The sequence below is a fragment of the Pan troglodytes genome, chromosome 21, assembly GCF_028858775.2.
Source record: "Pan troglodytes isolate AG18354 chromosome 21, NHGRI_mPanTro3-v2.0_pri, whole genome shotgun sequence".
Taxonomy (NCBI): domain Eukaryota; kingdom Metazoa; phylum Chordata; class Mammalia; order Primates; family Hominidae; genus Pan; species Pan troglodytes.
The window spans coordinates 24884935-24908368 of NC_072419.2; the positions used below are offsets into that span (position 1 = coordinate 24884935).

Genomic DNA, 23434 nt, shown 5'->3' on the forward strand with positions numbered 1-23434 from the left:
TTTCAAAAGAAGACATCCAAATAGCCAAAAAGTATATGGACAAATGCTCAAGGTCACTAATCATCAAATTAAAACCATAATAAGATATCACCTTATACCAGTTAGAATGGCTATCAGTTAAAGTCAAACAATAACCAATGTTGGCAAGGATGCAGAGAAAAAGGGACGCTTAGACATTGTTGGTGGGAACATAAATTAGTACAACCTCTATGGAAAATAGTATGGAGATTTCTCAAATAACTAAAAATACAGCTATCACTTGATCCTGTGATCACAATACTGGGTATCTACCCAAAAGAAAATAAATCATTGTATCAAAAAGACACCAGAACTCATATGCTTATCATAGCACTATTCACAATTGCAAAGATATGGAATCAATCTAAGTGTTCTTCAATGGATAACTAGATAAGGAAAATGTGAGATACACACACACACACACACACACACACACACACACACAGTGGAATAGTCTTCAGCCATAAAAAAAGAATGAAATCACGTTTTCTTCAACATGGATGGAACGGGAGGCCATTATCTTAAGTGAAACAACTCAGACACAGAAAGTCAAATACCTCATGTTCTCACTTCTAAGTGGACACTAAATAATGTGTACATGCGGACATAGAGAGTGGAATAATAGACACTGGAGACTTAGTAGGGTGGGAGGATGGGAGAGGAATGAAGGATGAGAACTTACTTAGTGGGTGTAATGTACATATCTGGGTGATGGTTACACTAAAAATCCAGACTTCATTGCTACGCGATATAACCATGTAACAAGACTGCACTTGTATCCCTTAAATTTACACACAAAAAATAATAATTTCCTTAAGCGAGGCCCAGAAAGACAAATACTGCGTGATTTCACTTATATGTAGAATCTTAAAAAGTTGAACTTGCAGGGCATGGTGGCGCACACCTGTAATCCCAGCTACTTGTGAGGCTGGAGACAGGCGAATCGCTTGAACCCAGGTCGCAGAGGTTGCAGTGAACTGAGATTGCACCATTGCATTCCAGCCTCGGCAACAAGAGCAAAACTCCATCTCAAAAAAAAAAAAAAAAAGGTTGAACTCATAGAAGAATAAAGTAAAATGGTGGTTACCAGGGTGTGAGGTTGCAGAGGTGGATGGGGAAAAGGGAGACTTTTGTCCAAGATTACAGAGTTTCAGGTAGGTAAGAGGAATAGGTTCTGGTGATTAATTGCACAGATGGCAACCATAGTTAATAGTCATGTATTGTATATTTCAAAATTGCTAGGAGTGGACTTTAGATGTTCCTACCACAACAAAATTATAGGTACTTGAGGCTGGGTGTGATGGCTCACACCTGTAATCCCAGCACTTTGGGAGGCCTAGGTGGGTGGATCACCTAACGTTAGGAATTCAAGACCAGCCTGGCCAACATGATGAAACCCCGTCCCTACTAAAAATACAAAAATCAGCTTGCAGTTTGCTGAGATGGCACAACTGCACTCCAGCCTGGGCAACAGAGCAAGATTCTGTCACAATAATTTTTAAAAAAAAGTATTTACCAGAATTTTTGAATAACATTCTACTAAAGTAACTTTAGAAATATTTATAATACAATTTAAGAGTTAGTTAAAAGATGCCCGTTATTTCTATTTAGTGATATACTAGAAGCTGTAGTGCTTCCAGGATTACAGATAAGTGAGAGGCATGATATTAAAATGGACAAGAGTCAACATGTATTTTTTTTCATTTTTTCAGATGATTTACGAACAAAGTTAAAGCAGTGTCCCAGCCTAACCAGTAGTCTCACAAAGTCAGGTTTATTTGATTCATTGCAACAAGGAGTCCATTCACAGGAAAAACAAAGGAAAAGATTTAGTAATTCCAGGACTCTCAAGAAGGATGAAATTTAGTCAAAATTTAAACACACAGGTTTTTGATAGGCTCAGAATAAAGCAGAGCTATATGTAAAAGGTCATCACCACGTTTGGACTGGAAAATGGGCCCAGGGTTTTATGTTCTTGGAAACTACAAAGTTAAAAGAGATGTAAAAAGTTGTGTCTGTAAACCTCTGTGCTGAAGCTCTGCACCAGGGTTGGAAATTGAGGCTGCTTCTCTGTGTCAAAGTGACTTCGATCCCCCAGGCAAGAGTGGGATGTTTCATTCATACTGATTTAATTTCAAATAGCAAAGCTCCTGGCAGTCTATAATTTTTGAGAACAAAATTCCTCCATAGTAAGAAACCAGTAGTCACTCAAAGAGAGGGTTGTTAATGGCATTTCACAGCTGTGGCTTGTTCACAGAAGACAAGTCGTCTGCTCTAAATTTGCAGCTGGCTTTATCTGTGTCTGTTATCCCAGCTTGACGAAAGTCCAGACTGATTTTTACTTTCTCAGCCTGAATTAATTTTTACTTTCTCAGTAATTATAAAACTTCAGAAAATTGTTAGCACCAAAAAAGAGTTTTCAGCAAGGAGCCAGGTGAGAAAATAGAGTCAAAACTTGATAGTATTTGAGTTTGACAAACCTAACAAAAACAAACAATGGGGAAAGGACTCCTTAGTCAATAAATGGTGCTTAATGGGCTAGCCACATGCAGAAGATTGAAACTGGATCCCTTCCTTACACCATATACAAAAATGAACTCAAGATGGATTACAAACTTAAATGTAAAACCCAAAACTATAAAAACCCTGGAAGACAACCTAGGCAATACCATTCTGGACATAGAATAGGCAAAGATTTTATGATGAAGACACCAAAAGCAATTGCAACAAAAGCAAAAGTTGACAAATGGGATCTAGTTAAACTAAAGCGCTTCTGCACAGCAAAGGAAACTACAAACAAAGTCAACAGACAACCTACAGAACGGGAGTAAATTTTTGCAAACTATTCATATGACAAAAGTCTAAAATCCAGCATCTATAAAGATCTTAAATAAATTTACAAGAAGAAAAAACAATTCCATGTGGGCAAAGGACATGAAAAGACACTTTTCATACATGTGGCCAACAATCATGTGAAAAAAAGCTCAACATCAATGATCATTAGAGAAATGCAAATCAAAACCACAATGAGATACCATCTAACACCAATCAGAATGGCTACTTTTAAAAAGTCAAAAAGAAAAAACAAAAAAACCTGCTGGCAAGTTTGCAGAAAAAAGGTGATGCTTATACCCTGTTGGTGGGAGTGTAAATTAGTTCAACCATTGTGGAAGACAGTGTTACAATTCCTCAAAGACCTAAAAACAGAACTACCAGGCCAGGCGCGATGGCTCATGCCTGTAATCCCAGGCCAAGGCGGGTGGATCACCTGAGGCCAGGAGTTCGAGGCCAGCCTGGCCAATGTGGTGAAACTCCGTCTCTACTAAAAATACAAAAATTAGTAGGGCATGGTGGCGCACACCTGTAATTCCAGCTACTTGGGGGCTAAGGCAGGAGAATCGCTTGAACCCAGGTGGCAGAGGTTGCAGTGAGCTGAGATCGTGCCACTGCACTCCAGTCCAGGCAAGATTCCAAAACAAAAAAAAACCATTCAACCCAGCAATCCCATTACTGGGCATATACCCAAAGGAATATAAATCATTCTATTATAAAGACACATGTATGCATATGTTCATTGCAGCACTATTCACAATAGCAAAGACATGGAATCAACCTAAATGCCAATCAATGGTAGACTGGATAAAGAAAATGTGCTACATGTACACAATGGAATACCACACCGCCATAAAAAAGAATGAGATTATGTCCTTTGCAGGGACATGGATGGAGCTGGAGGCCATTATCCTTAGCAGACTAATGCAGGAACAGAAAACCAAATACCACATGTTCTCACTTATAAGTGGGAGCTAAATGATGAGAACACATGGACACATAGATGGGAACAACACCCACTGGGGCCTATTGGAGGGTGAAGGATGGGAGGAGGGAGAGGATCAGGAAAACTGTTGAATACTAGGCTTAATACCTGGGTGATGAAATAATCTGTACACTAACCTCCATGACACAAATGTACCTATACAACAAACCTGCACATGTACCCTGACCTTAAAAGTTAAATTTTAAAAAACTAAGTTAAAAATTAAAAAAAAAAGAAAACATCACTAAGGGAAATACTATTTAAAACAACAAAAATATTAAGAGCCTAAAAGTTAACTGAACAAAAAAACACATAGTGTTTACAGGAAGAAAATTAACATTTTTACTGAGAATATAAAAGAAGTCAAGAATAAATAGAAAGATTACCATGGTTTTTGATTAATAGAGTCTCAATTCTCCCTCAAATATATGTCTAAATTCCATGATATTCCCAATTAAATCTAAAGAAGAATTTTAAGAGTTTTAATAGACTAATTCGAGTTTGTGGAGAGGAGAAAATCTATGAATAGTAAAGAATTTTTTTTTTTCTCTTTTCAATTTCTTTTTTTTTTTTTTTTTTTTTTTTTAGTATTTACTGATCATTCTTGGGTGTTTCTCGCGGAGGGGGATTTGGCAGGGTCATAGGACAATAGTGGAGGGAAGGTCAGCAGATAAACAAGTGAACAAAGGTCTCTGGTTTTCCTAGGCAGAGGACCCTGCGGCCTTCCCCAGTGTTTGCGTCCCTGGGTACTTGAGATTAGGGAGTGGTGATGACTCTTAATGAGCATGCTGCCTTCAAGCATCTGTTTAACAAAGCACATCTTGCACTGCCCTTAATCCATTTAACCCTGAGTGGACACAGCACATGTTTCAGAGAGCACGGGGTTGGGGGTAGGGTTGTAGATTAACAGCATCCCAAGGCAGAAGAATTTTTCTTAGTACAGAACAAAATGGAAGCTCCTATGTCTACTTCTTTCTACACAGACACAACAACAATCTGATTTCTCTATCTTTTCCCCACATTTCCCCCTTTTCTATTCGACAAAACCGCCATTTTCATCATGGCCCGTCCTCAATGAGCTGTTGGGTACACCTCCCACATGGGGTGGCGGCCGGGCAGAGGGGCTCCTCACTTCCCAGAAGGGGCGGCCGGGCAGAGGCGCCCCCCCACCTCCCGGACGGGGCGGCTGGCCGGGCGGGATCTGCCCCCCACCTCCCGGACGGGGCAGCTGCCGGGCGGAGACGCTCCTCACTTCCCAGACGGGACAGCTGCCGGGCGGAGGGGCTCCTCACTTCTCAGACGGGGCGGCGGGGCAGAGACGCTCCTCACCTCCCAGACGGGGTTGCGGCCGGGCAGAGGTGCTCCTCACATCCCAGACGGGGCGGCAGGGCGCGCTCCACACATCTCAGATGATGGGCGGCCGGGCAGAGAAGCTACTCACTTCCTAGACAGGATGGCGGCCGGGAAGAGGCGCTCCTCACTTCCCAGACGATGGGCGGCAAGGCAGAGACGCTCCTCACTTCCCAGACGGGGTGGCGTCCGGCCAGAGGCTGCAATCTCGGCACTTTGGGAGGTCAAGGCAGGCAGCTGGGAGGTGGAGGTTGTAGCAAGCCGAGATCACGCCACTGCACTCCAGCCTGGGCAACATTGAGCACTGAGTGAACGAGACTCCGTCTGCAATCCCGGCACCTCGGGAGGCCGAGGCTGGCAGATCACTCGCAGTTAGGAGCTGGAGACCAGCCCGGCCAACACAGCGAAACCCCGTCTCCACCAAAAAAATACGAAAACCAGTCAGGCGTGGCGGCGCGCGCCTGCAATCCCAGGCACCCGCAGGCTGAGGCAGGAGAATCAGGAAGGGAGGTTGCAGTGAGCCGAGATGGCGGCAGTACAGTCCAGCTTCCGCTCGGCATCAGAGGGAGACCGTGGGGAGACGGGAGACGGGAGGGGGAGGGGGAGGGGAGAGGGAGAGGATTTTTTGAAGCAGGACAATAGGAGTGACTACTTTAAAGATATTTATAGAGCATTTTGCAATAATCAAGCCAGACCTTTGTACACAAGAGAATTCAGGGTATGCTAAATTCAGGGTATGCTAAATAAAGATGGCCTTTCAACTAGTGTGGAAAAGATGAGTGACCCCAAAACTGTATTGGCACAAGGGATGGTTGCTCACTTGGGAAAAAGTAAACTTCAGTCCGTGTATCCTTTAGAAATATAAATGGAAATAAACTAAAAAGCTAAATAAAGCAGACAAGTATTTACATATTAGAAGAAAATATAAGATGAAAATGTTTTGATTTTGGAATAGTGAAGAACTTCAGCAAGTCAAAGACCTCAGAAGTCCTAAAAAAACTAAAATATTTGACAAAACAAATCTATAAAGCATTTATTAGACGGTATACAATATACATAAAGAAAAGGCAAGAAGGACAAGACACCTGTATTATCCAGAATATGTAAGGAATATGTAAAGAAATCTGACATTATAGCAATGAGAAACTATCCAACAGAAATTATCCCGTGAGAAATTATCCAATAAAAAATGGCAAAGCACATGGATGAGTGAGTCATGGAAGTACCTACCAACGCTTAATCCAGGAAGAGATAGTCTTAATAAGAAATCAGGAACAGGCAAAAAAATAAATAAATAAACTAACTAATGGCAATGATGTGTGTTTGATCTGCAAAATTGGGGAGGTGTGGAGAAAGGCATACTTTGGTGGGACTGTCAACTCTTATGAGGGAAATTTTGGCAATATCTTTCAACACTCAAAATATGCATAGTCTTAAATCCAGTGATTTTACTTTCTTCTGTCTTCACAAAATATTGACACATGACTAGAAATGTTGGTTAGCTCTGTTAATCTGTTAAAATAATAATGGTGTATGTCTATGTTTTATATTTTTTAAAAAAACACTTAAAAAGAATTTAGTCAATTCACAAATAATGGAAAGGTCCCCAAGATGTATAAATGAATAAAACCAATTACAGAATAATTACATTGTATTCAAACTTTAAGAAAACTATATATTTTATATGGGGTTAAATTGCAGAGAAAGATAAAGGTTTCCAAAGCCTGCACATACGCTGTTTTTTATTTTAGAGACGGGGTTTCGACATGTTGTCCAGGCTGGTCTCGAACTCCTGGGCTCATGCAATCCGCCTGCCTCAGCCTCCCAAAGTGCTAGGATTACAGGCGTGAGCCACCGCGCCCGGCCAGCACATCCACTAACAGTGGTTACTGCTGGGGATTATGAGAGCCACAGAAATAGGACTTCCACTTTTTGTATAATATTCAAAATGTTATTCTTAATTTTCACTATAAAAATTTTATTCTAGTTTTATGCATAAAGATTTAAAAATAACTAGTATTTTATTTATAATTACAACGTTCTATTAAAGCTAGGGGATTTATATCCTTACTAACAGAAATACAACAAGTAAAATTTATGTAGTCTAGGTAAACAGAAAATGTCACTATTTCATTAAAAGAGTAGGGTTCATTGAAAGTGAAAGGGAAATTTTGAGTCAATTAATTTAGGTAAATAATACCATGCATTTCCATCACTTCCCAAGAGAGAAAGAAAGGCCAAGAGACGATGTGGACAGGAAAGCAGGGACCTGGCAGAAGGAAAGGGATTGCACATAGAGGGAGTTTTTGGGGTTAGGTAAGGATTTGGGGGAAATGGGTAGAAAAACCAGTTGAGGGAGAGGGGATGAAGAAGGAGATGGGGGAAGGAGAGGGAAGAGGTGAGAGATGGAACTGTGTTTTTGTTGGCAATTCAAGTAAGAACCAAGACATCTCAGGAGCGTTCCCACGGAATGTCCAAATGCTCTGCCTTCCAGAAGCAGGTGCTGATGTATTTCGGGAACTCTGTGGACATACTTAGCAGTCTAAATCTAGATTCCGGGTTGAATTCCCAGCACTCAGTTCACCCAGATCTGGCCTCCAGCAGCAGGACCAGAAGCAGCAGCGAGGAGAGGCAGAAGCAGCAGCCACCTGGGCACTCCTCTCCATCACAGAAGCGGCTCCCAGATGGCTCTGTGGGCCCAGGCCCCTCTTCCTTCCATTCAGAAAAACACACAGCAGTTAACTGCATCCGTGTGTGCATTTGAGAAGGTAACACACTTCATTTCCTGTTCATTGAGGGACAAAGGTATATGTGGCCTTTTGGCTCTCTTTTTGGGATCTACAATGAAAAGGAGGGGAGAGTAGAGAATGAGTCACTTTACCTTGCCTGTTCTATGTTCCCACAAGACCATACCCTTAGAAAACCACAAAGGGAGGCTGGGTTTGCAATTACTTGAAGAACGGGAAGGTGGATGAGAATCCAAGAGATGCTCTTTATTTTCTGTTTGGCCAGGAAAAAGCAAAAACCTGGCTCCGAAGCAGTCAGAAATAGAAGTTGGAAAAGAAGCAAGTGATGTGCGTTCTTGAGGTCCTCCGAAGAGATGTCTTGGAGACAACAGAAATAAATGACCCTGTAAATTTTCTTTATCCTACTGGGCACCTTGACCATGGCACCTGGAGCTGTGGCCTTGCACAGGTGATGGGGAGGAACTCTTCTGAATTAAACATGGAAAACCCACCAACCACAGAGATGCAAGCTTCAAGTGAGCGTATCTGCGCTGCTAGTATCCTAGCGGGGTGGGAATCAGAATGCAATGACCTCGATGTGTGTTATTACATAGGTAGAAGGTTCTAGAACTATGCTGTAGCCAACCCCCATGTGCAGGTAGGGGGCATTTAAAATGTGGTGAATTGAATTAAGATGTGCTATAAGGATAAAATGCACACCAGATTTCAATGACTTGGTGTGAAAAAATAACATAAAATATATAGAATATTGCATTAACAATTTAGATGAATTATAAGTTGAAATAATATTTATTCTAGTAAAATATTTTTAAAACTTTTATTTTCGGTTCAGGGTTTGTTATATAGGTAAACTCATATCATGGGGGTTTATTGTACAGATTATTTTGTTACCCAGGTACTAAGCCTAGTACCCAATCATTATTTTTTCTGACCCTCTCCCTCCTCCCAGCCTCCACCTTCTGAGAGGCCCCAGTGGGTGTTGTCCCCCAACCTGTTTTTTTTTTTTGAGACAGAGTCTCACTCTGTCGCCCAGGCTGGAGTGCAGTGGTGATCTCAGCTCACTGCAAGCTCCGCCTCCCAGGTTCACGCCATTCTCCTGCCTCAGCCTCCCGAGTAGCTGGGACTACAGGCGCCCGCCACCACGCCCAGCTAATTTTTTGTATTTTTTTAGTAGGGACAGGGTTTCACCATGTTAGCCAGGATGGTCTCGATCTCCTGACTTCGTGATCTGCCCGCCTCGGCCTCCCAAAGTGCTGGGATGACAGGCGTGAGCCACCGCGCCTGGCTGGTGTTGTCCCTCTTTTTGTGTCCATTTGTTCTCATAATTTAGCTCCCACTTTTTTTTTTTTTTTTTTTGGACATGGAGTTTCACTCTCGTCGCCCAGGCTGGAGTGCAACGGCAAGATCTTGGCTCACTGCAACCTCTGCCTCCTGGGTTCAAGCAATTCTGCCTCAGCCTCCTGAGTAGCTGGGACTACAGGCGCCCACTACCAGGCTGGGCTAATTTTTGTATTTTTAGTAGAGATGAAGTTTCACTATGTTGGCCAGGCTAGTCTTCTACTCCTGACCTCAGGTGATCTGCCTACCTTGGCGTCCCAAAGTGCTGGGATTACAGGCGTGAACCACCGTGCCTGGCCAGCTCCCACGTATAAGTGAGAACATGTGATATTTGGTTTTCTGTTCCTGTGTTTGTTTGCTAAGGATAATGGCCTCTAGCTCCATCCGTGTTCCCACAACAGACATGCTCTCGTTCTTTCTTATGGCTGCATAGTCTATTTCATGGTGTATATGTACCACATTTTCTTTATCCAATCTGTCATTGATGGGCATTTAGGTTGTTTCCATGTCTTTTCTATTGTGAATAGTGCTGCAATGAACATACACATGCATGGGTCTTTATGGTAGAATGATTTATATTCCTTTGGGTGTATACCCAATAATGAGATTGCTGGGTTGAATGGTATTTCTATTTTTAGCTCTTTCAGGAATCACCATACTGTTTTCCACAACGGTTAAACACTCCCACCAACAGGGTATAAGCATCCCCTTTTTTCCACAACCTTGCCAGCATGTTATTTTTTGACTTTTTAAAAATAGCCATTCTGATTGGTGTTAGATGGTATCTCACTGTGGTTTTGATTTCCATTTCTCTAATGATTGGTGACACTGAGCTTTTTCTTTTTTTCATATGCTTTCTGGCCACAAGTATGTCTTCTTTGGAAAAGTATCTGTCCATGTATCCCAGTAAAATTAATTTTGCTTGTTTCTCTGCACTTTTAGAAGTATGGCTACTAGAAAATTTATGATTGTATATGTGGCTCAGATTGTATTTCTATTGGACAGCACTGTCTGGACTCTAGAAGATGCTCTGATTCAAGAGGATGTAAAGAAATTCTCTAAGCCAATAAGAAAAATAGAAGAAACCCAAATGGGCAATGAGTGCATGGGAACTCACTCACCTCAGTGGAAAGGAGGGAATGGCAAGCCAGCCCACTGAAGTCCACTGGGGACATAGGACAAGGCCGCAAAGCAGACACGGCCCCTCCAGGAAGAGCAACCAGGCCTTGAGAGGACATGGCCTTAGGACCAGATCCAGGGAAGACACAGTCACTAACCCCTGGCTCATCTGGCAGGTGTGGGAAGCAGCCAGGCCCGTGGCTTCACCAGCTCCCCCCGATCTCTGCCTTCAGCTGTCCTGCAGCCTGGGTCAGGCACCTAGGCAGCTTTATGGCAGGCAGAGATGCACCACCCACATCCTCTTTCCAGGCAGGGCTTGCTGCCCTGGCTGTAGCGAGTGCGGCAGCAGGTGGCCTCCAGCTATCAGCAACTTCAGAGAGCTGCCTTGCCTGAGGTCCCGTCCCTTCTGGGGAAGCTCCCATCTGCCAGAGGGCTACAAAAGCACAGTGGACACCATGATGGGCAATTCTGGCTGATGGGAGCACCACCTGGTGGCTGAGGCATTCTTGGGCCACATAGCAGTTGACTGCCCTCTCCACCATATTTTCACAAGTGTTAATCCCAATAAACACCCATCCTCTTCCATCCCAAACTGTCTTGGCATCTGCTTCTAGAGAGCCCAGCCTGGGGCAAATTTCATGGGAAAGGGCGCATCTCCTGCAAGTTGCCTGTGACCATGAGGGTGGAGGAGAGAGATGTGTCCCCATGAGTTCCAGCTTGTCCCTGCTCGTCCCCTTCACGCTCACCTGTACTTCCTGAATGTAGCCCTGCTGTGGTACAGCATCTTCAGGCCCACCATCAAACTAACCAGCTCAAGCACTGAAGAGAGTCTAACTCCTTTAATAAATTCCTTGTTCCAGGCTGGGCGTGGTGGCTCACGCCTATAATCCCAGCACTTTGGGAGGCTGAGGTGGGAGGATCACTTGAGCCCAGAAGTTCGAGACCAGCCTACACAGGGAGACCCTGTCTCTACCAAAAAAAAAAAAAAAAAAAAAAAAAAAAAAAAGCTTTTAATAAAATAAATTAGCTGAGGGCAGTGGTTTGTGCCTGTAATTCCCAGATACTCCAGAGGTTGAGGTGAGTATCACGTGAGCCCAGGAGTTTGATGCTGCAGTGAGCCATGATCACACCATTACATTCCAGCCTGGGTGACAGAGAGATACCCTGTCTCTAAAAAATAAAAAATTTTTAAAAATCTCATTCCCTTTCACTTAAAGTGGCTCTGTTCCCTCAACAAGCCCTGTCATCAGGAAAAGAAAAAGAAAGCTTTAGAAAGGACAAAAAACAACATGATTTTTGACATCAGAAATGTTCTGCCTTAAAATGTGTTTAATTTTCCCAAAAATATGTACTTTAATATTAATAGAACATTTTATATGACCCTGTAGGATTTCATCAGAAAGTGTTAAATATTAGGCTGTCTTTTCACTTTTTAGTCCTATTTTAACGGATGTTTGATTCTGAAAGAGTGAAATTCAAGGGTGATGAATGTAGGCTGTGAGCTTTAGAGAAAGGAAAGGACCCTAGCATGAGACGTCAGATGCCTGATTTACAGATCCCTGAGTCTGGCCAGCCGGCACTGGAAGGTTCTCTTGGTTTCAGAAGGTAGAATCCTCCAAGAGGGAGTGTGGAAAACCTAAGAGGCGTTGAAAGCGTGGTTCCTGCACTCAGGGCACAAAAGTTCCCCACCAAGAACCCCAAGGCGATTGTTTCTAGAACCCACGGGTCCATGAGGCCCTCCCTGCTCCCTGAGGTCTGGGGAAAATGGCCTTGAACCCCATTACCCCCCACTTGACTTCTCCCTCTGCACATCTTTTCACAAGTGTTGATCCCAATAAACATCCATCCTCTTCCATCCCAAAGGCAGGGCTTGCTGCTCGGCGGTGGCAAGCACTTCCATCCCTTCCTTCACACAGGATGTGAGTGGCAGAGGCACCTGGTGCCCTATAGCCACCATCCAAGCATGACTGCTGTTGCTTTTCTTCTATCTTCTGAATCTCATGCAGTTTTTCTTGGGGCCAACCCTGAAGAGAACCATAAGGGAAGAGAATTCTGGGCAAAGTAGTCCCAGCCAAGCTGACACAGGGCAAACCACCACAGGCCCCAGACCAGATGATCACACTCCCCAGTCTCCCTGGACACTGGCCACCATGCAGCAGTCTCCCTTACACGAGTGGCTGAGGGGCTGATAGGGGTAGGAGCAGTGCCGGCGCCTGCCCAGGGGCCTGTGTTCCCGCGACTTTGCACCCTCTGTCCTCCCACAGGCAGCTGCCCAGTCTAGGGAAGTATCACCACCCAGCAGGTGGTGATAACAGTAACCACCTCAAGAAGGCCCATTACTTATTGTGCTGAATTAATTATAGCAAATTAATAAATATTCTATTACTTATGTTAACACAAACTAGTTAGGGACTTCACAACTGCAGCATTACCACCCAAAGATTAAAATAATGACGTGAAGAAAGGAACGAGTCAAAATTACACATTCTTGTAAGTGGTTTATTGAGAGCTATTTGTCAATCAAAGAACACACCATAATGATGAGAATATTGATGATTTCAACAAAAAAAATTTAAATAAGGTCAATCTTTACATAGTAATTAGGAGCCACCTACAAGATGTATCAAGCAAACAGAGCAAGATACAGAACAGTGCGTGGTTGGTTTGCTACCATTTGTTTTAAAAGAGGGGAAAGAATATATATGTGCTACAGACACGTTTATATTCTATGTGTACTCTTCTGTACATGTGCTTATACCACATGTATGTGCATATCTAACTCTGCACAACCCCGGGAAAGGCAAGTCGATGCTGATGTCATTGCTGGCTGAGGAGAGAGGTGGTGGCTGTGGGACAGGATGGGAGGGACATATCCCTACATAATACTTCATACCTTTTAGCTTTGAACCACATGCAATTATTACCTATTGAAAAATAAGTTAAAAACTAAAAATCAAATACACAAAAAACCTGCAGCAATAAACCATTAAAAAACATACATTCATTTTATCACAGTCCACAGTATACTGGGAGCTGTCCATTTAGTACTGATGGCTTATACTGTCATATGATTAAAAAAAAAAATCTCCTGAGTTCCTCTCAACCTCAATTTCTAATCTCAAATACACATTTCAGAAAGACATGATTAAAGAATAGCCAGAGCTGCACATATTCTTTTTTTTTTTTTTTTTTTTTGAGATGGAGTTTTGCTCTTGTTGCCCAGGCTGGAGTGCAATGGTGCGATCTTGGCTCACTGTAACCTCCGCCTCCCGAGTTCAAGCGATTTTCCTGCCTCAGCCTCCCGAGTAGCTGGGATTACAGGCATGCACCACCACGCCCGACTAATTTTGTATTTTTAGTAGAGACGGGGTTTCTCCATGTTGGTCAGGCTGGTCTTGAACTCCCAACCTCAGGTGATAACGCCAGCCTCAGCCTCCCAAAGTGCTGGGATTACAGGCGTAAGCCACTGTGCCAGCCATGCACATATTCTTAAATGAAGTCCCGTGGAGGCCTCAGGTCTAACAGTCATCCAGGCTGAGGCTCCTAGTTTGAGCGAGTTGGTCCTCAAGCCCTTGGCCAAACTTGGCAGCAAAGAGTGAGGTGACAAGGTCATCTCCAGTGTTCAGAGCCAGGTCGTATGCTGTCTGGCCTCCTGCATTCTTCTTTTGGATGCTTGCATTGCATCTGCAAAGGAAATGGAGAAATGGAGGTGCACTGAAGGACTTGAACATGTGACCCTAAGAGCTTGACTCTACCCTACCATGGAGGCCAGGCTGGGCCCCTCCTGGTCCCACCTCCCCAAACCTCTCCCCAAGAGGTCACAGTGACTTCAGTTCTCAGAGGTGGCTCTACCCTGAAACCTTTAAAGAGGCTCTGTGATTTCAAAATGTCCAATTGCTAATCCTGGCCATTGGTTCCCATTGCATTAAAGTCCTACAACTGAGTGTGTTTAATGGGGGCAACATTTTCATTGCGCTTTGAAAAGCCCTCAGTGCCCCGGAAGCCATGGTGGGATGGTGGTCCCCATGGACAGGGACAGCAATTCAGGAACCAAGGCCCCTCTTAAAATCATCACAGGCCATTAGGGAGATCCCTGTGGCCCTCAAAAGTATCCATCAGAGGCCAGGGGACATACCCCAGTAAAGTGGCGATGCTCTCTCTTCCTGCAAGGCCAAGCAGAGTTGCTTCATGAAGAGCTGTATTTCTGAGCCTAATGAGGGGGAAAAAATCCTGGATAAATCCTTAGTTAGCATCATCAGGAAACTGGAGAGGATGCACGTGACCCAAGGTCCTGGTTTTGCTCACCGACCTACTTAACTAACCTGGGAAACCTCTTGAGTCTCCTCTCTCTGCCTTTCTCTTGGAGGAATACTGTGATGGAGGGTAAGCTTTGATACTAGATAGTGCAAAGGTTATAAACACATTCATTTTTTAATGTGAGAAACCCACAAGGATATGGTTGGTAGTTGATTTAATAAATGCTAATAAATACCATTGTTCTAAATTGCCTGCAAGAGTTTATGCAACATATTGGACACAGTCTTGTTTCTTTTGAGATGGAGTCTTGCTCTGTCACCCATGGTGGAGTGCAGTGGCGTGATCTCGGCTCACCGCAACCTCCGACTCCCAGGTTCAAGCGATTCTCCTGCGTCAGCCTCCCAAGTAGCTGGGATTACAGGCACATGCCACCATGCCTGGCTAATTTTTTTGTATTTTTAATAGGGACGGGGTTTCACTGTGTTAGCCAGGATGGTCTCGGTCTCCTAACCTCGTGATCCACCTGCCTTGGCCTCCCAAAGTGCTGGGAGGACACAGTCTTAACTTTGGCTTGGACCTCTTGGGCACGATAGTAGCTTCTCAGGGCTGAAGCTCCTATTTTTGTGTGGGGAAAATGACCTTGGCTCCAGTGAGTTGGGCTTACATGATATGAAAATAAACACCAATCTTAGAAACCAGGGGGCAGGCCTGAGAGGTCAGACACAGCATATTTTGCTGCAATGCCAGGGTTTCTCTCCGTATTTCCTGGTCAGGTTTGACCTAGTGAGGGGAGGAGTGGGCAACTGAAATGGAGGCTGGGGTGGCGCCAGGACTCCTGAAAGGCTCCTATGCAGAGGTGGCGGGAGTGAAGGAGGGCAGGAGTCATGACTGGAAGAAGAAATGAGATAGGCATTGACGGTCTGAACTCTCTCTGCCCCTGCTCCTTCCTTTGACGCCATCACCCTCATCCCCCACATCTGCAGATGTGCCTGCAGCCATGCATTGATCCCTATGGAGAAAAAGGAGAGTGGCTTCTTCTCTGATGAAGATAAAGAGAACCACTGGTGAGAATCAGAGGGAAGCTTTTCACTTTCTGGCACCCAGGGGTCCCAGCCTGGGAGTAGCTCCATATACCCAGAAAGCCTCCTGGTTGACAAAGCCCTTCTCTTATACACAGAGTTACCAGTCATGTAGCCCAAACTCCATTCTCAAATGTGAATGGACAACAAAGGTTCACAGACATCTGAGAAAAACCTGCAGAATCAAAGAGAAAACCACGATACACAAACACAAGGAATTTAAAACAAGACAAAAATCTAACTGGTATCTGCAGAATGAGTCAAGATAATATTGCACAAAAGTATGAGACTATGAAAAAGAAACAATCAGAACAAAAGCAGCTCCTAGAAAGAATAACGATTATTCAATAGGAAGAATGGACAACAAAGTTAGGAAAATCTCTCGAAAGACAGAAGAGAAAAAGATAGATGAAACTATGGAAAAACAGAAAAGAAAGACAGACATAGGGAGTTAATTCAAGCCGTCCGCCGTCCAACTAACAGTTCTAGAAAGAGAATAGAAAAATGGAGGGGAGAAAATGCCAAAGAGATAATAGAACAAATTTTTCCTAACCTAAAGAAACATAAGACTTTTTAAATTGAAAAGGCCAACTGGGTGAATCAAAAACAGCACATCTAAAAATACCTTTGTGGAATTTCAGAACATCAAGGATAAATGCTTTCAGAAAGAACAAACAAACAGGTCACAAATGAAGAATTTGCCATAGAATGTTCATGGGCTATGCTGTGTGCCAGTGTATTAGTCCATTTTCACACTGCTGATAAAGACATACCCAAGATTGGGCAGTTTACAAAAGAAAGAGGTTTAACTGGAATTAGTCTGGAAAAGACTGATTTCCTCCTTATCTTTCATCCTTTCTTCCTCACTGGTGGCATAGAGCTTAACTGTCTGTCACTTCACCCCTATGGTTCCTTGGGCCTTTATAAAGCATTCACCATTTGAACTGGGATATATTCATAGGGTTGCCACATCTCCTAAGTAGACTTAAGATCTTTCTTCACAATTCTCCCCATATTGAGAGCAGAGGGTTCATTCTATGTATTGCATTGGGGGTTTGCTGGTGGTTAGATTTTGTGTGCTGGCTATTTCCTATGTATCCACAGTTCAGTTTTGGAAAATGCTGAATGGTGACTCTGCCATGGAATTTGTATTTTAAAGAAACTTTACTATTCATATACAAACAATTCAAACTATTTACTCAAATCTAAGTATCATGGTAGATTAATGTACATTCTCTCCTTAAACTACCTAATGGAATAAATGTCCACAGCTGAACCTCTAAGAAGTAGACTGATGCTTGCATCTTCCTCACCTGGCTACTGGGGCAGAGCCAGAGGATGGCATGTTTGGAATCGCCAATGCAGTGAGGAAGGGCAGCTCTTGTCCAAAAGCAAACAGCATTTCTCTGGGCCTCTCACCTAGTGAGATCCTGAATCTGTGTTTCTGAAATCTGCTAGTAAGAGGAATGAGCTTTGGTGGAGGGTGTGAATTTCTCCTGGCCATTCCCTTTTGTTGAATATGAGTTCATTCTGGTAGGAATGATACAAACATGGAACTAGGAAATTAGGAAAGAGCTTTCTGCCACCTGCCAAGCTACTTAATGGAAGTTACCTGGTGAAGAGACCACCAAGGCTCCACTAGCCATACATGCTCAGATGGGAGAGAGCATTTTAATTCTTGTTTGCTAAGGAACAACTCGCTGAGCCTCTTTTACAGTAAAACCAGATCTCTGGATGACTTATGCCTAAAAGCAATAGGATGGATGGAACTTTGAGGCCATGTTCCTGGGTCTACAGAGGTCCAGCTATGGGGCAGAGGCTGGGCTGATCCCGGCCCAAACTCTTGAAACTAACAGATATAAACCAGACTTGGCAGAATGTGGCTCTCAGTGGGAAATGCTACTTTCCTCTACCGGCATGCACTGGAAAGGAAGAAGAGATCCCTGCGCTCTATGTGAGAGAGGGCCAACCCTCTAGCTTTCCTCCCCACAACCATGTGAGCTACATACTGCCCACAGTCACCATGATCCTGCAGGGGGGTGACAAAGGCTATTACACACCATTCAGATAGACAGGTATAACCGCAGTGTCAGACTTTACAGACATGCAATGAGATCACATGTGGATAAATACCAATTTATAGAATGGTGGTGAAGCAAACATGGAAGCTGAGGCACAGCAAAATAAAAAGGCAATCTGTTCAATGCCCAGGGCACTTTCCTCCTCTTAGCTGGACTCTTCATAAAGCCAGGACTCACGCTGCTTACACTTCAATTCAAAATGCGCTCAAGTAATTTCTGTATCAACCACAAACATACTTAAATGCTATTTAAAAAGCTTTTCTGAATTATAAAAATATAAAATATGCCTTAACACAAAACAAGGCAGCACCATTTTATTAATAATGACAATAATACAACAGTGTGGGATAAATAAATAAGTTGACACAGTAAACTCTAAGAAAACTTGAGAAAATAAATTCCAAGCATCGAAGCTTTACACCAACACACCAAACATTCTGCTGTAAAATAAAACTAAAAAAAGGGGGGCAGAAACTATTAAAATGCAGACATTAGTAAAATGCATATAGAAAAATTAACAGGATTATATTTTGAACACTAACACTAGAGACAATTTTGAAACAGAGAATAACAGAAGCAAAGCTACTGAAATTTTGGCCTCTGTGGTAGCATGAAGTACACAGCAGAATGTTCCACTGACACAGACCTTGACCTTGCCTTAGTAAGACTTCAGGAGGTAGGAGTGTTAGATGCCTGTGATGTCCCTAGAAGACTCATTTCAACAACGTGGTCGGCAAGATATGAGCAGTTAACATGAATGACTCATGCTCAAGGAATTTTCACCCCATATTTTCAAAGTACTTTTTGAAAGAACAACAGAAGCACACGGCTAGAAGAGAAGGTTATCGGACAGGAGTGGACCAAGACTGGGAGAGTAAGTAACAGGACTTGGTACCTTTCTGTTTTGTATCACGGGTGGGAAAGCAAGGCAGCAGGAGACCATGTGGTGACCTCAGATGTACCAGTCTCCTCTGCAGTGGTGTGAGATCTGGAGACAACCGTATGATATTTTCTTTCTGCATTAACTTCATGGGGATATTTTCATGGGGAATACACTGAAGTCTGTCTTCCCTTGGTGTTTTCTCAATTCATGATGAAAACATTGATTAACACCCCAAGGGCTAAGGATTTACTGGCCCCACACAGTATAAGTTTATGCATTAACAAAATGTATCATCATTTATAAAAGCCACTAAATTAGGCAACCCAACAGTCCATTTTTAAAACTTCGCTTTACCCAGCTATGGAAAACAGAAGGCGTTAAGCCTCTTATTAAAGCTGAAATAGGTTAAAATGGTTAAAGTGGCTGAAACTGAACAGGGTGTGTGTGTAGACCGCTTCTGCTGCAGTGGAGCTCCAAGCAGTCAGCCTGCTGCTACCTTAGCTCTCCTTTCAATGTGTTTCACTTACGGCCCCCACTGCTGGTCGATGTCTGCTCCTCTCTGCACGAGAACTGGAATCGCTTCATGGTGCTTATTCATAACAGCCACGGTTATGACGGGTCGATTGTCTTCATCACAGCAGTTGGGGTCTGCTCCCTGCAGCAAATGGAAAAGGACAAACTCTCCAAAAAACCCTGCACTCAACAGCATCCAGTCGCCATCCTATGAAGTATAACAGATGTCCTTTACAGAGCTGATGCAACTAAAGTGCTTTCAGATCAAAGGAGAGGAGAATCAGGAACCTCAAGACCTGACCTACGATGAACAGAGCTACAAAGTTACCCAGGTGACAAAACTTCTGTTCCCCACATGTGCGGGGAGGGGAGGGCAGGCACCCTGACAACCTTGCTTCTTTAGGAAACCCAGGATAAAGGTAATATGGGGTCACGGGCCAGAGATTCTATCCAGCTTCATGCATGTTCCTTAGTCTCATCTGTGCTTCTCTGCCTATTTTCTCTGATATAAAAACTAGCAACAGGGAACAATTAATATAAAGCTTTTGACTAGCCATTCACTACATCCCAGGTTTTTAATCAAAGGGCAGTGTAATTTTCACAGTATTGAACAAAACTTTCATCTGAAGGAGACAGAGGTGGAATGCCAGGCTGAACTCTTCAGAGAGACTGGCTCCTTTGGCAACACTTACCTCATCCAGCAGCTGTTCAATCACAGAGACTCTTCCTTCCCCCATGGGTCCGACTTCCTTCAGCAGGAGTCTGTTTTCAGGCTGCAGGATTACAGAATGTGGTCATTTCCCCCACTTCAAAATATTCACTCAAGGCAAACACTTTCTTTCCAACGTTGAATTCTAAGTCACAAGGACAGGTGACTATGAGTGTGTGCATGTGTGAGTGTGTGAGTGGTCTTTAATAGCCCACAGCACAGATATCCACATCTAATATCAATCTTGCTGCTCCAAAACCTTGCTTCAGGCAAGGTTACCGCACGGACACTGTTTTATATTAAGGACAAGGATGCCATGAGAAACCTCACAAAACCCAGAAACTCCACACTAGTTTTATTATGACTAGCTCTAGGAAAAGCAATCAGGTGAATCCTAAAATTTATTTTGCATACTTTATAAAGTGTTCAAGGTCAGCCGAAGTATGACAGTTCAGAAAATATACTCCCCTGAGGAATGAATGAGCCAATAAATTGACTTCTTCTTTAGAAAAAAAGGCGGGGCATAGTAGCTCACACCTGTAATCCCAGCACTTTGGGAGGCCAAGGCATGCAGATCATTTGAGGTCGGGAGTTTGAGACCAGCCTAGCCAACATGGTGAAACCGTGTCTCTACTAAAAATATAAAAATTAGCCAGGCGTGTTAGCTGCCTATAATCCCAGCTACTTGGGAGGCTAAGGCAGGAGAATCGCTTGAATCCAGGAAGCAGAGGTTGCAGTGAGCGGAGATCATACAACTACACTCCAGCCTGGGCAACACAGTGGGACTCTGTCTCAAAAAACAAAACAAAACAAAGAAAAAGCTCTCAGCAATTTCAAGATCTTTTTTTTTTCTCTGAGATGGAGTCTTGCTCTGTCACCCAGGCTGGAATGCAGTGGCACGATCCTGGCTCACTGCAACCTCCGTCTCACAGGTTTCAGCAATTCTCCTGCTCAGCCTCCCGAGTAGCTGGGACTACAGGCACATGCCACTATGCCTGGCTAATTTTTTGTATTTTTAATAGAGATGGGGTTTCACCATGTTAGCCAGGATGGTCTCGATCTCCTGACCTCATGATCCGCCTGCCTAAGCCTCCCTAAGTGCTGGGATTACAGGCGTGAGTCACTGGGCCTGGCTGAGTAACTTATCTTTTTGTATTTTTAAATGCCATACATTCATCTTTATATATAAAGAATTTCAAATGCTGAAAGACTGAAGGAAGCTGTTAAGAAAGCAAGAGACATTGCTTTTAGTATGTTTCTGCCTCTGGATCCCAGGCATGGCTGCGGGGTGGTCACAGGACCACTATTTCCATTTGTAAAGTGGAAATAATACCTTCCCTGTCCTTGCTCCTGTGAAGCCATGGCCATGAGGACACTGGTCAAGGCCTCTGAGCCTTTCAGAAGATGATGCCTGGTTCAGGCGGTGCTGCCTCCTTTCTCGCTGTCCCCATCTTACTGATGAATAGCTTAGAACCAAGTACTCTAATCAGTAAACCCCCAGCAGGGGTCTTGGGGAGCACTTGTTTACATGATTTCCATTCCTCATGGAAATGTGTACTAGAATGCAGTAGCATGTCAGCTTCAGGAGGTGTGAGACCTTTACGTCTTTTGTTTAGGTTTTATTTTCAACACGTAGAACAGTGCCTGGTACATGTGTGCTCAAAAATAATCACTGAATGAGTGAACAAATGTTACAGCTTCTGATACTTATCCCCTAAGTGCAAATGAGAAAAAAAAGCCATATACAGTGGAAAATTCAGGTTATACACAGAGTAAATAGGTAGAGTCTCCCAAATTGTAAGCTGTTCAGTTTATGGAACTCTATGCTTTTATACTCAATAACAATATTTCAAACTGGGAGAAGGTGGTGAGTACAAGAAATCCTAAACTACAAAAGTTAAAACAATTCTAACATATTCTTTCCAAATGTACTGGTGTTTGTTACATACAAAGCATGTGGTAGAAGAAACAAAAAGATAAAGAACAGAGTCCCTGCCTCCAGAGGAATCAGGATGCAAGCTGGGCAGCTAGTGCACTGACAAGGCGGCGTTGAGGGCCTGGCCTTGGAACCACACATGGAGGGAAGCACACGGCATCATGCAAGTGTCCAGCTCGGACCTGGGCCCAGGCCTTGGGGCTTGCTGCTAATCACATCTGTTCTTTGTATTGTAGCCAAAGAGGACCAATTAAAAGGCAAGGTTGGGGATGGAGCAGGTGGCATCCACTGCCCTTTTCTCCAAAGCTCCTTTTAGAATTATTCTTGGCATATATTTTTAAAACACAAAACTCTAAAAGATGTGGGAAACTCTAAAACAGTACTGACCATCGGTGAATTAGTAATTTTGAGAAATTCCAAGAAGACTGAAAGTAGATGAAATCTGACAGGGAAACCAAACCAAACCAAACAAACAAAAATCCAGCTGAAGATACCAGAGGTAGGAGTGTTTTCTTTCCAGGGGAGCCCTGCAGAAGCTTAAATTAATCCATATGGAGGTTAGGTGTTGGGCGTAGCCTGAATGCATGAGTAGATTATTAAGGGCTCCGTGGTGAATAGCTGAGATCGCTAGTGCCTTACCCCTTCTTCCCCATGTAAGAAGGGCAGGAGGCTTGTGCACTTTGCCCTGATAACTACTTCGCAGAAAGCATAAGAGTTGCCCAACAAAGGCTTCTACTTGGTGCACTGGGGCCCAAGAAAGGAGAATGGCAGAGCCTAGACCTCCATGACAGACACAGGGGAGGGTGTAGAGGGGAAGGAAAAAAGCTTCATCCCAAGCTGAAACCCGTGAAAGCGCTTCACACACCAACACCCTCACCACCAGAGGAAGACCTTTCCCACCAGCAACACAGGGGATCTGAAGGCTTTCTCCTGCTCCCTGCCCACACTCCCTCCACGGACGTCTGTCCACGACATGCCCGTCCACTCACACAGGGACTTCAGGGTCCATCCTAATGCTGGGCACCATGCCAGCATCTGCACTACCCAACTAGTCTTCATTTGTCAAATGACCAGACAACCAAGGTTCCATATTTGAGGCAAACCAAAGTCGAAAGATAGGCAGACAGAACTGACCCCAGAGGAAACACAGAGATGATTCAGGAAACTGATGGGAACTTTGAAATAACTCTAATTCATAATCTTGAGATACTTTAAAGAAGTCTAAAGGACAAGGATGCCATGAGAAACCTCATAAAAAAGGAACAGAAAATGAGAAATTCTTCTTCCATTTTAAAAAAGGTCAGAATAAAACCTGAAAATCACAGGCTGAAGACAACATCCACAAGGACCAAAAAAGACACTTACTATAAGCTGCTCCTTCTTTTCTTGAAAAGTTTTGGTCTTGAAATTCTTCATCCTTTTGATTTTTTCAATAGTATCTGAGGTACTCTGGCTGTAGTCACTCACTGAAATGACACAGTTGGGGAAAAAAATGATGCCCCTCCCCCAACTCCCCACACAAACAGTTACTTCTTACTTCCACGTCCCTCAAAAGTCAGAGGATAAAATGGCTATCACAGAAATTTC

General features: G+C 43.5%; 2 protein-coding genes across 11 annotated transcripts in view; one reads left to right on the plus strand and one right to left on the minus strand.

The window, feature by feature from the left end:
• Positions 1-10278: 10278 nt before the first annotated feature.
• LOC134809189 (uncharacterized) lies at positions 10279-10981 on the plus strand. Its single transcript, XM_063803169.1, has one exon. It carries the CDS (start codon positions 10368-10370, stop codon positions 10863-10865), a length of 498 nt encoding a protein of 165 aa, XP_063659239.1. The 5' UTR covers positions 10279-10367; the 3' UTR covers positions 10866-10981.
• Positions 10982-12867: 1886 nt separating this feature from the next.
• Positions 12868-23434, minus strand: part of DZANK1 (double zinc ribbon and ankyrin repeat domains 1) — an 87344-nt gene continuing 76777 nt past the window's right edge. For all 10 annotated transcript variants that reach the window (XM_063802521.1, XM_063802523.1, XM_054674829.2 and 7 more), the window contains 5 exons: positions 23213-23313; positions 19895-19975; positions 19217-19344; positions 14525-14599; positions 12868-14073 (listed from right to left, as the gene is read on the minus strand). In XM_063802521.1, coding sequence (XP_063658591.1) covers positions 13908-14073; positions 14525-14599; positions 19217-19344; positions 19895-19975; positions 23213-23313 — 551 coding nt within the window. In that variant the 3' untranslated portion in view covers positions 12868-13907. The remainder of the gene's footprint in view (positions 14074-14524; positions 14600-19216; positions 19345-19894; positions 19976-23212; positions 23314-23434) is intronic.